This window comes from Centruroides sculpturatus, unplaced genomic scaffold (assembly GCF_000671375.1).
Source record: "Centruroides sculpturatus isolate CEXI.00-Female unplaced genomic scaffold, Cexi_2.0 scaffold272, whole genome shotgun sequence".
In the NCBI taxonomy this organism is placed as follows: Eukaryota; Metazoa; Arthropoda; class Arachnida; order Scorpiones; family Buthidae; genus Centruroides; species Centruroides sculpturatus.
In genome coordinates this window covers 67,032-90,022 of record NW_019384484.1, presented here as the reverse complement: position 1 = coordinate 90,022, position 22,991 = coordinate 67,032, and the positions used below count along the sequence as shown (strand labels likewise).

The 22,991-nt window shown below is 28.9% G+C and overlaps 1 protein-coding gene across 1 annotated transcript in view; it reads left to right on the top strand.

Annotated features, from left to right (window-relative positions):
* The window catches only part of LOC111621537 (nucleosome-remodeling factor subunit BPTF-like), a 93,868-nt gene that overhangs the window by 30,149 nt on the left and 40,728 nt on the right, over positions 1–22,991 (top strand). The window contains exons 9-15 of the mRNA XM_023363696.1: positions 2,424–2,550; positions 6,033–6,223; positions 9,402–9,528; positions 9,734–9,928; positions 12,986–13,128; positions 16,497–16,692; positions 21,684–22,103. Coding sequence (XP_023219464.1) covers positions 2,424–2,550; positions 6,033–6,223; positions 9,402–9,528; positions 9,734–9,928; positions 12,986–13,128; positions 16,497–16,692; positions 21,684–22,103 — 1,399 coding nt within the window. The remainder of the gene's footprint in view (positions 1–2,423; positions 2,551–6,032; positions 6,224–9,401; positions 9,529–9,733; positions 9,929–12,985; positions 13,129–16,496; positions 16,693–21,683; positions 22,104–22,991) is intronic.

The following is a 22,991-nucleotide window of genomic DNA, read 5'->3' as shown; positions in this document are numbered from 1 at the left end:
ATAAATTAAAAATTAAATTATAAAATTTATGTAATGATTAAATTTTATAAAATAACTTTATATCTAATATTTAAACTAAATTTAAGATTTATACAAATAAAAAGTAATTTTTGTTGTTCATTATCACTGTATACACAAATTAATATTTTATTCATATTTCAGAATGTAAATCAAAATTTTATCTGAAGGTTTAGATTTTGATGTTAGCTTGAACTAAAATATCTATTTTGTAGGCTATTTAAATTTTGATTCAGTCAAAAAACTAAAATTATTTCTAGAAATTCTTCATACAATACATCAAATGATGATGAGGCAATTGTTAATAGTTAGTGACAAAATTATTAACTTTTCATAACAGTCAAATACATCAGGATCTACAGCTTTGAAAAATTTAGCATCAGAATGTTGTCAGTTTTTGAAATATAGACTTTGGCTACCATTCATTGGAAGTCAATGAATGGCAGTCAAATACATTGTAAATGTTCAATGAATTAATATAATTTATATACATAAAATATTTGTTGTTTAATCAAAAAATAATTAATGCTATATTGAAAGAAATGTAAAATGATTTTTTAATTAATAATTAAACTCATTACATAAACTTGGATTGGATTACAGATTCTTAAAACAGAAAGATGCAATGACTCTGATAAAAGACAGAGGTAGGAAGTCAATAAAATATTTTTCTCTTTCAGAACTTGGATTATTTTCTCTTTTCCTCTAAAAAATTATATTTTTCATGCTTGAATCCAAGTTGCCATGTGAGAACTAAGTGAATCTTCAAGTAAACTATATAACAAATAATTTGTTAATTATAGAAAGATTTCTCTTAAAATTTGAATTTTTTTCCCTTAGGACATAGTCTTCCATTTACTTGCATAAAAATGAAGACCTTTGGAGATGTCACAAAGTATATTGATCTTAAATAGAAAAAAAATGAAACCAATATAGTCTGGTGGGATTCTTGATCATACAGTAGAGCTTTTTTTTTGTTTTTATATTTTTCAAAATAAATATATTGAAAAATATAAAAACGAAAAAAATTATACTTTAGAACTTAATCTAGTATCAAAAACGTTTGATTCAGCACAACACACAGTCCTCAAAAAAAAAAAAAAAAACACTACACAAAAGTGCCAATGCTGCCAGCTAAAACACACACACCAATAAAAAAAATATTGGAGTAGCCTAAGATATAGCCAATGATTGCAGCGCCATAGCACTAGCAAAAATTTAAATTTGCCAACTGGAATTCTTTTGGATAACTGACATTTCGGATAAACGTTGCTCTACTATATTTATATAAGCAGAATAAAATTTATTGATTAAACTACTAAGGCAGTACAGTGTATATTCTCACAAGTTTTATGTTCTTGCTCCTTTAATAAATATTTTTATGAATTGTATGAAAAAGAAATGTTCTTAGTTTGAAAATCAGATTTAATCAAACCATGAAGTAATATTTTTTTGTTTTCCAATAGAGATGCACTACAATTTTTTGATTGAAAAAATAAGTTTTAGTTCGAAAATTTTTTCAGTTAGAAATTATAAAATTCAAATTTTCATGTAAAATTTGAATTTTGTATTTGAAAATTTTTTTAAATACTGTAAAATGATTAAGATATTTTACAACAGGATGTAATAGAAAACTGGCTGTTTATGAAATAAAAAACAAACTGAATGTGAAAACTAACCTTAAGATAAAGATTGTTGAACTTGTTAATTTTGTTAGCTTTTATAACATGAAACAAAAAGAAAATAAAATGGAAAAAATTTTTAAGTAAAGTTTAAAACAAAGATTATACTGAATGTAACATAAAAATGAGAAATGATGATAAAATAATTTTTAAACAGAGATTGAAGAGGGGAAAAAGGTGCCCAAAATGCATTTTTCATAATAAAAAGGATGTAATTTAGTTGATAAATGGCTTTCTTCAAAGAAACTACTTTATAAGATCATTAAACAATAAGAAAATATAAATTGATGTTCTGAATTGTAATGAAATACTAATTTGTTGAAGTGATAATACTGATTCCACAATTTTTACAAAATAAAGGCATCTATACTATATAAAAAGTGCTATATATAATTTACATGATTAGTAATTTGTAAACATTTCAAATTTGATAGAAAAATACTATTATTAAATTGTTACTCACATTTTAAAAATAATTATAATAATACTTAATTTTGAAGTTAAAATATATATATTTTAAAATTGAGTAAAACTATTTTTAGATTAAATATTTTCAAATTTATCAAAAACTATATATGAAAAATAACTGTGTGTGCCTTACAATGAATGAAAAAATTCTTAATTTTAACTCGTTAAAGTAGATGCTTTTATATCATTGTATATAAACAATATACTTATAATATTCTACAAATTAAATGCAGATAATTTATTTATAATTTCTAGGTGGCTGTTGTTTCTTCTGGTGTAAAATCTGGCTTGTCAACTTTAGTAGGCAGTCCGTCTACTTCAACTTACAAAGGTGTGCGGCGTATATTTACTAGCAGAACACCTAAAACTGATACACCAACAGGTAAGAAAAAATAATGTTTTTTGAATGAACTATATAAAATAATTTATTTAGATTATTTACAAATTAAAGTTATTAACAAAATTATCCCAGATTAGAGTATTTGAAAAACATTAATGGAAAGTTTCACTTTAAAATTTTTACTTGGTTTTTATTTTACCTTAGTAAAAAATCTTAGAAATTAAGGATTAAATGATATGTATGAATATAAAGTTAGGATATAAAGTTTAGAATATATCTACTAAATTATTGAAATTTTAATGAAGAAATGATTTAAGTCATTATTTTTGATCATATTTGAAATTTATCTGTAGATCACAAAATAAGATAAGAAAATATATATCTTGTGTAGGATTTTTTAGAATTCTGAGCTGAAAACTATTTACTATAGAATTATGTGAAGTTGCAAATATACTGTTTTAAATACATACAGTAAGACTTTGCTTAACGTGAGGGATACGTTCCTAGATGACAAACGCTAAATGAAACAGTGTTAAACGAGATCATTTTAAACAGAGTAAATAATAAAGAAATTTTACTTTAATTTTAAGTTATTTTTATATTAATTTGCATAATAATATATGTTAAATAACACACAAACATATGCACACAGAAAGGTAAAGTTCATTTTTTGTGATGAAGGTCCTAGCTTTTCTGAAATTCTTGTTTTTTGTGATAAAGTCATGAGGTTTCGTTTGTTGCTTTTTTCTTTCCTTAAGCAAATGTTGGTAGCAGAAGATTCCATCCAAAATGCCTCATTTTGCTTTTACACACTCCTTTCAAAATCTGGATCATTCGCTACAATTTGATCAATGATTTCAGTTATCTTACCAAACTTTTACTAAGGAAATCTGTAGAGAAATATTTTGGGTTCTTTGTTTTCAGAGTCACTATTCTCCAGTTCTACATGAATTCCTTGTTCTGTCAGTTCTACATGAATTTCTTGTTCTGCCAGTTCTTGAAGGTTGTCGTTGGTAAGGCTCTCAACAGAAACCTGCAGTAACTCTTAAATATCATGCTTGTCTACATCTCCTAGTCTTCTGTATTTATTAGGTTGACAATTTGGTCAATCTAACAATACAGCAGTTGGCTCTTCTCATTGTGAATTCTTGGATAACTTCAGCCATAACTTCTTCCACACTTCATTCATGCAGTTATCAGTTAATTCTTGCCAAGCAAAGTTGATACTGCCTATGGCATCCATGATGCTATGTTTTTTTCCAAAATTGCACCAAACAAACATAAATTTAAAGAAAATACAGCACTACACTGAATTGCCACCTTTTGCTGATTGGTTCGTGTTTGGGAATAATCAATGAAATGCCACAATAATTTGAATCAGAATAAGTTTTGAGCTTTTTTTAGGCTTTGAGGCAGACCGCGTTAAATGAGGCAGCATTAAGCGGGGTCTTACTGTATATTAATTTATTACATTTTATAGCTAAACACCAACCAAGTGCCGAAATCCTATCAGGCTAGTTTAAGACTAATTACTAAATGAATTACGTAACCAATTTGGCTCTAGAGGTAAGCCATCTCTTACTAACATTAATAATTATAAATAAAATTAATTAATTTAAATAATTTAGAACTGCTGGGAGAACAAATCGGCACAGAGTGGGACTTGAACCCACAACTCCTGCTTACCATGCAGATGCATTGCCAATTACACTATCCAGACCTCCAGTCCAATCTCCTCTTCCAGTTTATAGATGCTAACGTTATAACATTAGCTCCTATATGCTTCATAGAGATGACGCCTAATGCTTACCTCTAGTGTCAATTTGGTTACGTAATTCATTTAGTAATTAGCCTTAAACTAGCTCGATAGAATTTCGGCACTTGGTTGGTGTTTAGCTATATTATATATCGGGTTTAGCAATGTTTGTATACATTTTAAAAAATCCTATAAATATTAAAGAGAGATTCTGTTTCTGGTAAAAGATTGTTTTTACTCCATGTGAATATGAGCAATAGATTAATTTAATGCAGATGATTTTTTGTTTTTTTAATTTATATTTTTAGAGATCTCTGTTAAAATTTTAAGAAAAGAACTTAAGTTGTTCTTATGGGATTATTTAGAAAAAAAAAAAAAATTATGTTTTTACATCAGCATTTACCAGTACAATATTTATAATTCATTATGAAATAATAAAATATTAGATTTAAAAAATTGTATAATAAATGTTTATTATGTTTAATTATTAGATTATTATTAATTTATAATTTTCTTAAAATGAATCTGTTTTTAAATTTTTGTTTCAGTAATTTTTCATATTTCTAAAAGTACAATGAATATGTTTTTATTTATTGAAAATAAAAGATTGTACAGTAGCTCTCATTATATTTCATTTTTTGGGAGACAAAGCAAAAGCACAACATCTCCGGTCGCATGATATAAAAGAGTGCTAAAAATTCTGGACTTTTACTAAACAGATTATACATGCTATGCAATCTCTATCCTCTATTCTTTCATCAGCAAGTGTTTCTGATATAAAATAAGCTTACTTTGCCAATACTGAATTTTATTTGTGGTTATGTTGTATTAATTGACATTTACATAAACACAAACACCCATTTAGCATTATTGTTTCTTTAACAATGACATTTAAAGACAAATACTGTTGATATAAAAACAAAATATCAGTTTCGATTTTTTATACAGTACTGTATTTCATAATAAATCTCTTATTAAAAATTTGTGTAATTTATATTTTTCAATAAAAATTGTAAATACAAAAATTGAAAATTTAAAAAACAAATATTGAACATATAGTAGAACATGAAAACTTATAAAATTACAGAGTAAAAATTCTGTAAAAAGCAAAATAAACTTATTACTATATAAAAATTTTAGAACTTTCTGTTCAGAAGTAAAGAAATCTTTTCCTTACACATTACAAGGTGAATTTGAAATTTCACATAAAGGTGTAAAATTTAAAATTCACAGAAACATGTAAATGAGGAGACAGTATTTAAAACAATTAAATAAACAACTTTTAATATTAAAAGGAAACACAAATGATAATTGATCTGTCTGCCTGTTTCGCTTATTTATATCTTGACTAATTTATTGTTTCACCTGCAATGGTACTTTTAAGGAATGTGGTAAGAATAAAATATTCTATTTTGTTGCAAAAAGAAATTCAATGGCAATTGATAATTTAAAATTTATTGACTCAAGTGCTTTTAAAATTTGGGAACCAAAAAAAAGCGTGATATATCTGAATCCATGACATAATGGGAGCTACTGTATTTCATTGGCTGTGATCATTGTAGATATATTTGAGAGAGAGCTAGCATCATTAAATGTTTTTCTAATAATTAGTCAAAATTATTTTAGCTTTGAGTGATTTTTATTCCTGGAGATATTACATATTAAAATAATTTTTTTTTTTTTAAATTGTACTTATTCTTTATACTTTGATATTTATAAGTGAAATATATATATATATATATTTAAATTTCATGAATTTTTTTCCTAGGTCAAACTTCAACTACAGCTTCTGGTAATTCTACTATTAAGCTTCCTATCACTGCAACAATTCTACCTAAATCTCCACAATTAATTGTTCGGCCAAGTACTGGAGGTACTGCAAATACAACCCCTACACTTTCAAATGCTCGTCCTACTGTATTGACAGTTAGAGGTGTTGTTCCCCAAGCCACAACACAGGTAAAAAATTATATGTCAATTTTATTTTGAAATTAGTACTTTATGGGTTTAAAATCATTATCTGTGATTCTTCAAAATGGTTAAATATGTTAGTTTTCAACAACTTATGCATATTAAAAATTGAAAAATATATTACTAATATATCATAAATTAAAAAAAAAACTTTATAATGAAACTTAAATGCATTATAAACTTGATCATCTGATAAAATTGGGACTGAAATGATATCAAATTATTAAATAATCTGGATTACCAAGAGTCATTATGGATTGAGAAATTACTTAGCTTGCTTTTATTATTTTTTTTCATAAAGAACATTATTGAAAATGAAACACAGTACAGTATTAAATATTATGCACATCAAACTTGAAAATAAAGATACGAATAAATTTGTACAGTAGTTACAAGGCCTACAGTTTTCTTACTTTCAGAAAAAAACAGTGAATGGCTTTTTATTTACTTTTTGTATGTTCAGAATAGAATTTGAATCCTCAATCTGGATTCTCTGTATGGCTCAACAAATCTAGTAGTTTAGGCTTAAGTTCAGCTAACAATTTGAATTTTTATTATATATATATATAACTTTATATGCACATTCTTAAACTTTTATGGGAGACTATTCACTTGATATTTTAAATACATGAACATATTCAGTGTTGAATATTTTGTTTTCATAACTGAATATTTTCATACATTGTTCATTATATGCCATTATCTAGCCATAAAAAATGTTCAGTTGTATCATCTCATTACAGGTTTCTTGGGCAATTCTGGGATCTTAAGATAGTTATCAAATAAATTTTTGAAAACAATGACAGCTTTTTTAATTGTACACTTATTGACAAAAGTAATTAATTCAATCTTTTGGCTGTATGAAAGTATATTGATCAATTGTGAAAGTACTATATTGCTTTGAATATTAGTCAATGTGTTGTTCCAGTTTTAGAGGTGAAAAATTGCTCTTGACCTATATTGGAGTCCAATTTAAAGTTTCTTTGATTTCAATAACTGTCTGTGGTATACATTGTACAAAGTTAAACTGATGCTAAAATTCACTGTGTCAGTTATTTTAGTGTTGCAGTGTTGCTCAATACCAGCAGTTGAATTATGATCTATCATGTTATAGCCCACAAAAGTATGAGTGTGCATTAAGTGCTTTGGCATGATTGTAAATAATCAACTAAATTAAACTGATTTGTTTTTATTATATTCAAGAAAAAGTGATCAGTTTTGATAACTTTTTTTTATGTTACTTCTAAGAGTCTATTAATCAAGCAATTGTCAAAACTTGGAGGAAGGTTGCTGAAAATTTACTGCAGAATTTATTTTATTGTAAATAAAATGAATTTCTGTTATAATTATAAATTTATGTATTTGATATGATTATATGTTTTAGACTTTATAAAAAACATTTTAAATAGTTATAAAAAAAATAAGAAAGCAAAAATGAAACACAAAGACAAAACCATTTTAGTTTTGTTTTAGTCATAAAACTCAAATAGACTTTCTGGAATACTAGTGAAATATGAAAGGAAGTGTATTTCCCCTGGTTTGGTATATATTTCAGACAGCATATACTAACCAATACATAGGACATTGTCTTTCTCTCTAACTTTTTAAATTTTGTTTATATTGATATTTACAAAAAGAAGCATTAAGTTACAATTTGTTATGTATAGTATAGACATCCAATGCATTTATTTCTTTCTGTAAAACAAACCAATTGGGTACAATTTTCTGATCTTTTATTTGAATGCAATTAGTAAACATTACTAAGAAAGCAATAAAAAATACTTTTATGATGATTGATTCCTAGATATTTGGAAATAAGAAATTTAAAAAGAATTTTATTTCTAATTAAAGTAATTTTGAAAAGAAAGAAGTGGATCTGAACACAACTACAGTAGAGCATTGTTTATCCAAAGGTCGGTTATCCGAAGGAATTCCAGTCGACAAATTTAAATTTTCACCAGTGCTGTGGCGCTGTAATCTTTGGCTATGTCTTCAGCTACTCAAATATTTTATGTTTTTGATATTAAATTAACTTCTGAAGTATAATTTTTTATTGTTTTTATATTTTTCAATATGTTTATTTTGTTTGTACAAAATAAAAAAATAATTTTTAACGATACAATAGTCTTCGTTAGGCTTAACATCGACGAAAATTCAATGCGAAGTGACACGCAGCGGAGGAAAATTTCAACACGGGATAAATTAATATATTTTTTCGTATATAATTGGTTATCCAAAAAATAAGTTATCCGAACAACCCCAGTCCCCAATTGATTCGGATAAACGACACACTACTGTAATTTTCATAATCAATTACTTGGATAAATAGTAATAAAATTTTCACATTATTTCAAAAATTAGAATAACAGTAGAATTATGAATGATTGTTGGTAAACATACAATTATGGTGTTTTAAGAAATGTTGTGTTATCTTGGACAGAACAGAATGATAAATTCTTTGAGGCTGAAGACCATGATGTCAATGAAATAGGATACTGGAATTGTGGCAAAAAAGTTCTGGTGAAGATGAATGTGAAGAAGTTATCATTTCAATGACAACTTCTTCACATTCATCTTCACCAGAACTTTTTTTACTGCAAATTGTTATTTTGTATACAAAAAATTAATAATAGAAAAGTTAACTTATATTCAGCTTCTAATTTTTTTTTCAAAAAATAAAATTTCCAAAATTTGGAGTTGAGTTATATTTGGGTCAATAGGATATATTGATCGATTGATTGGTTGACTATTCCTAAAATTATAATTTCCAATATATGAGGGTTACAAAAACAACAAAACAATTTACCCTAATCTCATGAATTTTTTGATTACACACAACTTCTTAAAAATATTTACAGCAAAATCACAGATTTTTTTTTAATAATAAGTAAAAAATTAAAAATGATCTTGATTCATTTTGTCAAATTGAACATTTGATAGGTATTTTTGGCTAGTATAAAAATATATAAATAGAAATATGTAATCTATGTTCAGTGTTTTTGTATGAAAAACATGGATTGATCTGTATACTTATTTATAGCATCTTTTGATTAAATAAATCAACTAATCATGAACTTAAAGAACTTTTATTTTCTAAAATTATTTTTAACTACTGAAATTAATTGAAGCTTTTTAATAAAATAAATCATAAATATGTTCATATTAGCTAAGTGGTCAAGCTGTTCGTCCAGCTGTTGTCCAGACACAACAAGCACAAGGCTCACCAATGCGTACTCAGATACAGATTATTCAAGGTCCAAATGGACAGTTACAAGTTAGAGGATTAATGCCTGGTAAGGATTTTAACTTAAAATTATGAATTTATTATAATTATTATTTTTGAAATTAAATCTTTTCAGTTTTAATTTTCATAAGTAGTAATATCAATATTTATAGCATTAAATTGTTACTTTAGGAATAATTGTATATAGTTTTTATTTTTTATATTTACTATTTATTTTTGATATTTAATCATAATTTTTTTTTTGCGTTGAATAGGTCAGCAATTAATTCGATTATCTGATGGACGTCTTCAATTACTGACGTTACCAACAGTATCAAATACTGTTCAACAGTCAACAGTACAACAAGAACAAGGTGCACAATCAACCCAACAACCAACAATACAATTGACAACAATCCGTCCTGCAATTTCATTAGCAGCAGCAGTTTCTTCCAGTAGTCCTACCATAGGTATATTATTATTATTATTATTATTATTATTATTATTATTACATACAGTGCGACTTTGATTTACAAATGCTTTAAATGAACTATTTGATACAACAAGCACTAGAATATTTTTTCTTGTTAATATTGTTAATCTGAAGTGTGACAAATTGAAATTTCCATGCAGTACAGTTAGATGGCTCATAAGTTCTGGTTTCCATTTCCTTTGTTTCATTTGCATGGTTTGTTTACTAAGAGTAATGCCATTCATTTTAACATGATTGTTCAGTTTAGTGAATACCTACATTAAAAACTTTTATTACCAGTGATTTAAAATTTTATTAAAAACAATTTTGTTTTACTCTATTTTGTTTCCTGCTTGCTTAATATTTTAACTAACTTTAGTTTTTTTTTTTTATCATTAATAAAGAAATGCTGAATAATGTACCTACTTGCTTTTCTCATTTTGTGTAGGTTCCTTTTGTATTGATGAATGATCTAATATGCACTTTCATTTATTTTATTTTATTTAGAATTATTGGTTGATAGGTAAATACTATAGTTGTTTGGTAGCACTTCAGTTTTATTTGGGAAACATGTGTAGAATGACAGGGTTTTGCTGGAATGAGATACATATTTTGACTGAGAAATAATGGAAGAGCTTGTTCTCTTTTGTAAGATTTCAATTAATGAGAGTTCAGGAACAAAGTACACTTATAAATTGCAGTTACACTGTATTTTGTTTGTCTCAGGACTATTTTTATGAGTTTACGTAAAAAATTCTAACATTCTCTAAAATGTATAGTTTTCAGATTGTGATCAGTGCAAAATAAATTATTTGTATATTTATTGACAAAAATGTTATATACACAGAATTGTCTGATAATGCAAAACTTGGCATACAGCTGTCTTAGACAGCTATTTAAATGATTGCAGCTGTGATTGCACATCAGGTAATGGCACCAGAGGCTTTAAAATTATTACCGAAGTATTCAATAAAAATATTTGCAGAGCCTCACTGTGTTTAGAGTTTTCAATGTAGCTGTTGTTTACAGATCTTTGAATGCCAGGCATGCCTGTACAATGCAACCAAAGACATGCACAAGTGATGGAGTTTGAGAACTGCTGTATAATCATGGCTGTTTTGCTGAATTTCCCACCATTTAGGCCATTGTGATCAGACTGTGAAGAAATGTTGAAGACAGTGGATACATATATACATTATAGGCAGACTCTTGATGCCCAAATAGATCACTAGGAGAGTTGATAATGTGATTGAGACAAGCCCAAATAACTGCAGTGGCATCATTGTTAACCATCCAGAGATATATGGAGGTCCCAATACTGATCCCTGTCTCTTCCTGTACTATTAGCAAGCAATTTGCAGAAGCAATTAGATGGTGACCACTATGCATCTTGCCATTGACACTCCAACACTATTGGCTATTTTTGTAGTGCTATTGTGAAATAAACTGCTATAGACTTGCAGTGTAATGTCTTTATTGGCAAATCCTGCTTCTGTTTGAGAACAAATGACCACTACTTTAGCATGGAGAACCACTGGTAGATGATTCAATCTCACCTTTACTATTGAGTGGCACACTGCTCTCACTGCTGACATATTGATCTGAGGAATCCTCTTGTATGACAGTTAATCATTTCTAGTATTGCAGTGGTACATGCTCTTATGTGTTTCTTTCATAGCAGGACTGCAGGACTACAAACAGCCATTTTCCAGTAAGATAATGCTTGACTTAATCTTGCCACACTTGCTTGTTTAGTCTCCAGAAATTTATCACTCATTGAGCATTTGTAGGATCAGATGGGATAACAATTTTTGATCATGTATGAATATGCGAGATCTGGAGCAGCAGTTGCAACATCTGTGGCAAAATCTGTTCCATGGAGACCTACAGTGCCTGTACAGTAAGTCTGTAGGGAACAGATCTGTCTTTGAGCAGATGCTGCATGTGTCCAGGAAAGATGAGGCCATACAAAGTACTAAAGGTTGCTCTGAATTGTGTTGTTATTCCACAGGAAACTGTCCTTTGTTATGATATTATAATCACTTACTAGTATTATTGTTATGCTTTCATCTAATACTTTAATTTAATTCAAATGCTTTATTGATACCATCTTTATTGTCATATGTGCAGATATATTGATCGATTGATTGGTTGACTATTCCTAAAATTATAATTTCCAATATATGAGGGTTACAAAAACAACAAAACAATTTACCCTAATCTCATGAATTTTTTGATTACACACAACTTCTTAAAAATATTTACAGCAAAATCACAGATTTTTTTTAATAATAAGTAAAAAATTAAAAATGATCTTGATTCATTTTGTCAAATTGAACATTTGATAGGTACAGGGTTCCTACGCACCTGGAAAGTCAGGGAAAATCAGGGAAAGTCAGGGATTTTCATTATTTTTTGAAAAAGTCAGGGAAAGTCAGGGAATTCAAAACAAAAATTTGAGTAGGAACCCTGTAGGTATTTTTGGCTAGTATAAAAATATATAAATAGAAATATGTAATCTATGTTCAGTGTTTTTGTATGAAAAACATGGATTGATCTGTATACTTNAGGCCGTACAAAGTACTAAAGGTTGCTCTGAATTGTGTTGTTATTCCACAGGAAACTGTCCTTTGTTATGATATTATAATCACTTACTAGTATTATTGTTATGCTTTCATCTAATACTTTAATTTAATTCAAATGCTTTATTGATACCATCTTTATTGTCATATGTGCATATTTATTTGAAACTTGAGTCTCTGGACTACAAGATATCAGAATGGAAGATTTTATATTACAAAAAGTTACATAGGAGTATTTTTTAAATACAAAACATTACAGACAAATGGTATGAAAACAATATTCCTGAATTGTATAATCATTATCATTTTTATATTGAGATTTAAATGTTGATATTTATTAAAAGATTATAAAAACACCAACTATTGATATTTATTTTTTTTCATATTTGTTTATTCATTGTTTGCTATAAATTATTTTACTAGTTCAATTTATATTTAAAATAAAAAGAAAATAACTGTTTATTTTATTATAGGTACAATAACTTCTGCTGTAGGTACAACTAGTATATCTGGAGCAACTACTCCTGTTGCAATATCACTTCCCACTGTAGCAAGTGTAGCACCTACTGGAACAATTCAGTTGGTTTCTTCTCAAGGACAAACAGCCCAAATTAAAGTAAGTTTTAAGAGATGAAATTCTTTGCCAATTATGAAATTATTATATTCTTATGAGTATTGGAAATTATATATTAATTTTTAATACTTTTGTAGCTTTCTCATTTTTTTTAAATGAAATTTTATATATAAATCATTTATATATGTAAAATGTGAAAATATATGAATTTAGTAGTACAGTGAAATCTTTTCATAACAAATACAGATATAACAAAATTATTTTCAATCTTTTTCTAATCTATATGCATCCTATGTAAAATATTTCAGTTTAATGATTAGCACTAAGGTCAGGAACACATATGCATAAAATCTGGTGTAAAATCTAGCATAAAACAGAAAGCGTAAAAATTTTTCTGAAATTTTGGCTGAAAAATAACTGAAAAAAGAGTAGAGCAAGTCTTTTCATGTGCATAAAATTTTGGCGTAAAATTTTTATGCCAAAATTCCTCCAATAAAGAGAAGTCTTTTTTGTGGCATTAAAGTAAACACATGGTTTTTATTCTAATAATGGTGGCAATGGCAGTTAGCCCTACAATTGTGACAGTCTCCAAGAAACAAAAAATAAATGAAATAGAAGACTTTATTGAATTCTTTTAACCACATCAGTGTCTTTATGACAAAAAAGTGTCATGTATAAAGACACTGTATTTAAACAAAGTTTATGGACAGCCATAGGTGCTAAATTACAAATAACAGGTAGGTTTAGTAGAATCGATATATAGTATTTAGATCACACATTCTTTATTTCAGTTCAGAATACAAATCTATTAATTTACATTTTCTAAATTATAGCAGATGCAGTGGAGAAAAAATGGAAGGTACAATGGTATGTTGTTACATTTCCATTTCCTATTCAGCCAGAATGTTTATGTATGTGTTCTGGCATAAAAGCATCAAAGAGAAACTGAACCGAAAGCTGATTTCTGATTCAATTTTCTGCCACACAATTTTATGCATGTGTGTTCTTGGCCTAACAAAAATTTCAGATTAATATAATAATAATTCACTTTTTACAAAATAAAATCATCATAACAAAGTCTTGGAATATATAAGTTAGTCATCTTTTTTTGTGAATGGATTTTATTTTGACATTTATATGGTAACATGAATTATAACTGTAACTGCCAATTTAATTTGTAATTTAGTATCATTACTCTATTGTATTATATTGTACTGTTATTCAGAATAGTAATTTTCACTTCGTCTAATACTGCAGAAGACAGTCAAAGTAATTATTTTAGGTGCATTTTGAATGCAGTGATAAACTTCATAAATTTATGGAGATTTTAATCTTGCGTATAATACAATAGAAAATTACAGAATTTTTTAGCAATAGATAACAGCTTTTCTGAAGAGAGAAGTGTGATTATTAGTACTGTAAATAAATTTTTTAGTTACAAACATAGATGGCCAGATAGCCAACACTGGTCTGTTGTTTTGGAAACCTAGATTCAAGTCTAAGCTGACTCAGAATTTTTCAGGAATGATTTGATCTAGACATGTCCACAATGGACATGGTTGAAAGACACTCCTAATGCTTACACGATGGAAAGAATTAAGAAATAAAAAAGTTAGTCTTAAATTGTTTATTCACAATGGTTTCTTTTATAATTTTATATGTATAACATTTGTTCTAATTGGTATTAAACAAACTTAGCTGTAAAAATTTTTGCTTTTATGGTGTAAAAGTTTTACATTATTTAATAACTTTTTCAATTTTCTAGCATTTTGTCTATATTTCAGAGTATCAAAATTTTATTAAAACAAATGTATTTCAATGACCTTTGTGAATTTGTTACAATGACATTTTACTGTAATATGTAAGTTATACATATTATATTTAAAGAAATTATATATATAATCATTTTTTTAGAATATTATTTGAAATGTGATGTAATTTATTCAGTAATGGAGTATTTATTAGAATGTTTGTTTAAAAATGTTGAATGTTAAAAATATTAAAAAATTGATATTTAGTTATTGAACAATATCCAAATAGAAAATTGTAAATCTAAAAATTTTATGTTTACATGTTTAAAAATTTATTGATATGAAAAAATCATTATGTTCAATATATTAGTTAAAAAAATATACATAATTTATATACTATATATACAAAAAATATGCTACTTTTGAAAATGACTTACAAACGACCATGTATTCTTTTTGGTCTGTATAACTTTCCTTGTATACTAAATTATACTTTAAGCAAACATTTTGTTAATAATTCCAATTTCAGTATAACTTAGTGATATGCTATTTTTACTTCTTATAACAAATGATTTTAAAATTTAATTTTTATGATATAAAACAAAACATACTTTTTAAGTTGTTTTGTTGTTTATCTTTGAGAGAGTATTAGAATGACTGCATCAAATTTTGTTCCTTCCAAAGCAGTGATCTTATTGGTTTACAACAATTCTAAAATAACAGAAATGTTGTTGACCAGATGACTTTGTAGTAAGATAATAGGCTACTGTCATAAACAGGGTTCCTATGCATCTGGAAAGTCAGGGATTTTCATTATTTTTTGAAAAAGTCAGGGAAAGTCAGGGAAATTGTCAAAAAGTCAGGGAATTTGTCGAAAATTGTCAAAAAGTCAGGGAATTTGTCTCCTTAACTGCGTTGTTGATTTCGTTTGCTGAATATAGATGACCAATCATAGCCATACGCAGGCGGCAAGAAGTAATGCTGCAATCTTTAAAACCCGAGATAACTCGGGAAAGTTCCATAGCGTTATATAAAACTCGGGCATTTGGGCCCTCCGAAAAAATTTTTGTTTTTTTTGGATGTTTTTTAAGTCTCCAAATTTTTTCAAAAATTTTTTCCCGCGCGAAAATATTTTATCGCGATTTTAATATACCTTTAATGACGCACGATTAACTCTTAATTGTTTTTTAATGGGAGTTTTTTTATCAAATTTCATTCATCGTTCTAAAGTAGTAGTGCACGGATTTTACTTCGATANGTTTTGTGTTTTTAAAAGGACTTTTTGTGAACTTTACGGCGACAAGTAGCCTAAAAAGGAAGGTCAGTCGCCGAAAATGTTTTAGTCTTGGAACACAAGTAATAAATGGTGATCCTTTTTGGACAGTTTTGTCTTTTATTTTATTAAAAGTAATTCTCCATCGGACGAACTTTTACAGAAAATTTAGCTTTCTTTATATCAATTTCTTTATCCTTTGCTGCTGAATTGATTTAATTTAATTAAACAGTTAATTGTATGTAAGATATTTTTAATATCATATATTAAATTTTACTGATGTATTTATTATTATAAAAAAGTGTTTGTTGTGAATTAAACATATCATATATAGTATGTTAACATTAATAAATTATGCTATATTTTGAATTTATTTTTAATTATAGCTTCAAACACCTGCTGCAATTTCTACTAATCTTACTGCTACTGGATCACCTGCAGTTGCAACATCATCCACTGTTGTTTCTTCTCCTGCTGTGTCTGTTGGCCCAAAAATTATACAGATACGTCCCCAGGTTGCAACTTCTGTACAGCAGTTAACACAGCAACAACAAATTTTACCTGTACATGCACAAATAAGAGGTTAATATGTTTTTTTTTTTTTTAATTTAATGAGAAATACCATAAATTGTTTTTTCAATGACTCTGGTAGAAGACTGATGCTGAACTATCAACTTTCTCATTGGATTCATAAGAAAAAGCATAATTTAAGTTGCAAAAATTATATTCATAATGTATAATAAATAAAAATTATTTCTTTATTTTATGTATAAAGTGCAATCAAAAAGAAACTAGATTTGGTGTATAAAAACTTTGATACTTAACTAATTTAAATCTGGCCACTATCTCCTTTTAAAGTAGTCTTCCCTCTGCATTTATATAGTGGTTCCAGCACTTCTGCCAAGCCTCAAACATTCTTTGGAAGTCATTATTTCAGAAATTCCAAAAGACTTGCTCTTGACCATATTAAAACACTGGAGAACAAAGATAAGGGACAAACTATTTTCCAGCAAATAAGAAAGGTGGGGAAGGGAGGGTAATTAATTTCTTTTTTCCCAAAAATGTTCATGTTTTGAAGGCTATGAGTGCAGAAGTACTGTCATGATGGAGCTAGGTTTGGTTGCACTACAGTTCTGGTCTTTTGTGATAAATATGTTCTGCAATCAACTCAAAATAGCAACTCAACTCGATAAAAGTCTGACCAAGAGGACAAATTCCCAATATACAATCTCTTTATGATAAAAAACTGATCACCTTACTCTTCGTCATGCTTTTGATTTGTCATATTGAGTTCTGTTTATGGCTTTGGTTCCTTAGGACTCCTGAAGTATTTCAAGAGTTTACGGCATATTTTAAAAGTTTAATGAAAAATCTAATGTGTTCTTAATTTTTAAGGTCATTGTCAAATCACAGCGCAACACTAACACAATGTTACAAAATTATGTGTAGCAAGTGTTCTCATTTGAAAAACTTATCCCCACTTGGTAGACTGATGTTCAGATGTCTAATACATCAATTCTTGGTTTAAAAAAGATTGATGATAGTGTGAAGTACAATCTGTAAAAACAGTCCAGTTTCTTTTTGATTTCACCATGTATGTATGTATACTGTATTTTCTCTATAACTGGGTGGAGACCATCATGCTGGAAACCCAGGGGTTAGAGACATACGAGGGGTGTTCAAAAAGTATTGGACCTTTATTTTTCCCGTGTAAACCAATGATGCACGGGAGGTCTCTTTCAGTGGAGTTGTGGAGGGGACAGTCATGCACAGTCCTGAATTTTTTCCCACTTGCAGGAAGCGTCAGTTGCTGGCGGTTGGCCTATGAGTGAGGACGTGTAGTGAGCGCTCGTTGGATTCCACTAAGTTGGAAAATGACTGAACAACGTGAGCAGCGATATTGCATCAAATTTTGCCAAAAGCTTGGCGATACACAAGCAGAAACCATTCGCAAGATTCAGCAGGCTTTCGGGGACGATCCTCGAGGCAAAAAAAAAAGTGCAGCAGGTCTGCAGCAATGTCAAGGTCATGTTGATAGTTTTTTTGACTCCTGTGGGGGTGGTGTATCGTGAGTACGCACCACAAGGCCAAACCATTGCAGGAGGTCCTTCATCATCTTTGTGATGCTGTGCAATGCAAACGACCAGATCTGTGGTCAACCAAAACTTGACAGCTGCATCATGATAACGCACCCATCCATTCTGCGCATCTGATTCGGACTTTCGTCGCCAAACACAACATTCCTGTGGTTCGTCACACTCCGTAATCTCCTGACATGGCTCTGTGTGACTTTTGGCTATTTCCCAAGCTGAAAATGCCGCTAAAAGGAACCCGATTTTAGTCAAGAGAGGATATCATGCGATGGACCAGCTGATGGCCATTCCAAAAGATGCGTTTCAGCAATGGCAGGAGCACTGGGAGAAGTGTATACATTACCAAGGAGACTACTTTGAAGGGGATTATGGTTTTGTACCTCAAAAATCAATAAATGTATTTTTGCTGACCAAAGGTCCAATACTTTTTGAACACCCCTTGTACTGGTTAAACTGTGGCGAAAAAGTAAGATTAATTGGATCTAACAAAACTAGTTGTTAAATAAATATTAAAGAAAACATTCTTCTGAGTATAATAAAATAATAACATTGTAATTTGCCACAATTAACAATCTGCCACAAAAACAATAGTTACAAAGCATATGTTAACTATGTAAATTGAGATAATTTACAGCAAGTTTCTGAAATTTAATACATTTAGTTTTGTGTTTTAGGAATAAATTACAATAAATATGAAAAAAGCACTTTCGGCATCCCACAAGTATTTTACACTATTAGATTGAAGACATAATGCAGAAATTAAACATATAATTGCAGTTTTTGATGTAATGCCAACAGTTTCACAGTTTAGAATAAAAACTGGTGTCTACAAAATGCCACACGATGTAACTCACTTTGTTTTTTTATATACTCTGGAGAGGGATGTATAATCTCATAAACTGTCATGCTGGCATTCCCCGGGATAAACTGGCATGCCAGAAATACCTGATTTTAAAGTCTCCCCAGTTAGACTAACATACCAGATAATCTGTGAAAATGCAATATACAGTAATACCCCAAGTTACATAAGTAATGCTTTGTAAATTGCTTAAATGTAACTATGTAATTAATAACTCAAAACTGTATTTATTATTATATGTTTACTGTACATATATTATTTATTATTTTTTTGTATAAAAGAACAATAGAAATACAAAGTACATACATAAATGAAACAAAGAAACAAAAATAATCTGATATATTAAGTTTTGAAAAGAAGATTTTCTTTTCACTTCTAAGTTGGCTCTGGATATCCAGCATTGGGAAGGTGCATAAACATGTCCAAAGTTGATTGTCTAGTCGCCCACTTCTTTTCATTGTAGATTGCCTTGTAGATGGTCATATCAGAATTGATGCAGTGGTTTATATTTTCGAACTGCTAAGTATTTGAATCCATCTATTCTAATTTGGATAATGCCACATCTATTAGATTAAAAATCTCACCTAACCCTTTAGTTGAAAATTTTTTTTGTTTGGAGTTGGCACTTCAAATGACTCATTTTCTTTGGAATTTTGGAATGCCTCCAACTGAATATGGTCGTCATTGGTTAGTTCTTCATTGTGACTTAAAAGAAGTCTGTTGATGTCATCGTTATCCACTTCCAGTTTTAATTGCTATGCCAGATTCATGCACATCTCCATAGCTTGCTGCATTTGTTGGTTCTCCTTTGGTTAAATGCCTAAAATCATTGACCATTTCTGGACAGTTTCTTCCATGCAGCGTTCATCATTGTTTGCTTGACTTCATTTCATGCCACCTCAGTGTTTTTACCAGTGTTGAGGATGTTGTAGTTCTTCCAGAAATCACAAATTACTGCTATGAATGGCCTTGATTGCTTGGGAAAATGTATGCCATGGATAATGGACTTTGAAAGTCACAATAATGTCTTAATCCATTGGTTGCAACAGTGAGATGGTTTCTAGAAGGCATGTAAACAACTTCCACATTAGGATAAAAGTCATCTAATTCTTCCAAATGGCCAGGAGTATTGTCCAGTAGCAACAGCACTTTAAATGGGATTCCTTTTTTAGCACATATTCCTTTACCTGGAGAACAAAATGGTCATTAAATCAGTCTCTGAAAAGCACACATGTAACCCAAGCCTTGGTATTAACTTTCCAGATTATAGGTAGCATACTTGAGTCAATGTTCTTAAAAGCATGCTTTTTTTGAGAATTGTACACTGTAAGCAGTTTAATTTTCAAGTCCCCTTTTGCATTGTGCCAAACAACCATGATCTGATCTTTTGTGACCTTGAATTCAGGCATAGATTTTTCCTCTTGCAATGTTTGAGCTGGCATCCTCTTCCAAAATAGAGTCGTTTTATCAACATTAAATATTTGCTCGGGTGAATATTCCCCATTCTCAATAATTTCAGCCAGAACTTCAGAAAATTCACTTGCTGCATCTGTATCTGCAATTGCTGCCTCGCCCATGATTTTGATATGCAGATTTGAACATTTTTTTGAATCAGTCGAACCATCCAACACTAGCTTTAAATGTGCTCTCCGTATTCATGTTGTCTGCCTTCTCTTGTAAATCCTTGCATAGAGACCTAGCTTTTTCCTGATAATTAGAAAACTTAATGGTAGTCACTTCTGTGTCATATCCTCGATCCAATGAAACAACAACTTCTCCATTATTTGAAATCGGATCAAGTCTCTTTTTGGTAATGATTGTGACTTTCAACAATGCAAACTTTTGCCTTCACTATTATATCTACTGTCGAAATAGGTCAATTTGTTTCACCAGCTATTGTTATTATCATCTTCCCGTTTTCATACATACAAATTATTTTTAATTTTTCTTCTAAAGTAATTGCAGACCTTTGTTTTTTTAGTTTATAACCAAAAAATTTGGTTTGACATTTCGATTGCATTTTAACAGTACAGTACTGTACATAAACAATGAACAATATGTAAATGTAGCAGTGGTAAACAGGTTATGTATTAAACAAATCACTCAAAACAAACTACACTAATGATGTGAAACAATACATATAGAAAAACAAGCAATGAAGATGTGCTTGGTTTCACTGCTTGACCTTCATTGAATACTGTAGAAAAATATTGTTTATGAGAAAGAGTGCCCTGTATGCTTGCATACATGCTTACAATTAGACTGAAAAGTAAAGGATTAGCAGAGCAGTAAAATAATAAATTAGTACAGTGCAAAAGAAAGAAAGGAAGAGGGAGAGATAGAATGAATGAATGAAAGTTTGAAATAGAATAATTCTTTGTAAAATTACATGTTACTTTATTCAGATTTTTTTTTCTAATTTTTGACATTTACATTTTACATAACTGCAAATTTACATGAGTCACATGTTACGTAACTCTGGGTATTACTGTATATATAAAACATATGTAAAATATATAATTTTTATATGTTTTCAAAAAGCTAATATTAACAGTAATAAATTATTTCCCATTTACCTTGTTATTCTTTTATGTTAAAATTATTTATTCTCTCTTATTTAGTGAGACCAGTAGTTCAGTCATCGGTACCACAAGTTCGTCTTCAAACAGCCACTGTAACTATTCCTGGTTTGGGAACTGTTGTTACAGCTCCTGTTGTTTCTGCATCTGCACCAGTCAGTGTAACTGGACAAGCCCAACAAATTACTAATTCAAATCAACAATCTGGCACAACACAAGCATCATCGATAGTGACAACACAAACTACAGTTCAGCAGACACCAAAGAAATTGAGCAATTCTACTACCACATGTGTTAATGTTATACAGTCTAAACAAACTCCATCCAAAGTTCCTTCTTTAAAATCTGCAAATAATTCTCCTCAAGCAGATGCTACAACTCCAACAAAATCTCCAACATCGGGCATGTTGTCACCACCAAATTCTCCTCAGTTTGTCCTTACTCCTGCAATTACGCAACAAAGTAAGAAAAACATTATATTTTTTAAAATTAAATAGTATTCATAAAAAAAATCTTTCAAAATTTTAAGTTTTATTTCATTCATAATAAATTTTTTTCTTGTATAATAATAATAAATTTTATGTAATAATAAATTTTTTTCTTGTCCTGATTGACATTACCTGTATCAATATACAGGTAATGTCAATCAGGATAAGAAAAATATCATCTTCAATAACAAATTCTGAAATAAAAGCAAGAGAAAAAATCAAAAACAATGAACACAATGTGCATGAACAGGCAAAAAACAATAAAAACAAATATAAAGCATTCAAATAGAGTGCATTAAAAATAATTTAATTAGATTTAAAAACATTTGAATGAAATTATATTAAAAAGCATTCAGTGAAAACATATGTTAGTTATATATGCCTTTTTTAAAACTAAAAAAGTCTAAATAAAGTTGATTTTCAAGCCACTCATTGAGGATGTTATGTGAGCAATAAAATGAGTGTTGGGTAAAACTTAGGATAACTCTTTAAGTAAAAAGGCATGATTTGTTGTGTACTTTAGCATGAGTCATTAGATTAAAAAAAACCATTAAAATTTTTAATACAAATTTTGATCAATTTATGTGATATAATTATATAAATCAGGAAACTAGTTTAGTCCATGTTGGCAAAATTGTGTTTTTCTCTTCTCTCAGTATAACAAGTCCTAGTACATAAGAAAGTCCAAGGTGAACAAAGTATAGGATAACAGTAGAATAATTTTATAAGATAGTTTTAATATTTTAACAGTAGAATAATTTTATAAGATAGTTTTAATATTTTAAAAACTTTGCGTCCATATTTTGAATATTTTGGATTCTCACATTAAACAGTATGCAGCTGAATTTTCATTCAGCCTCTC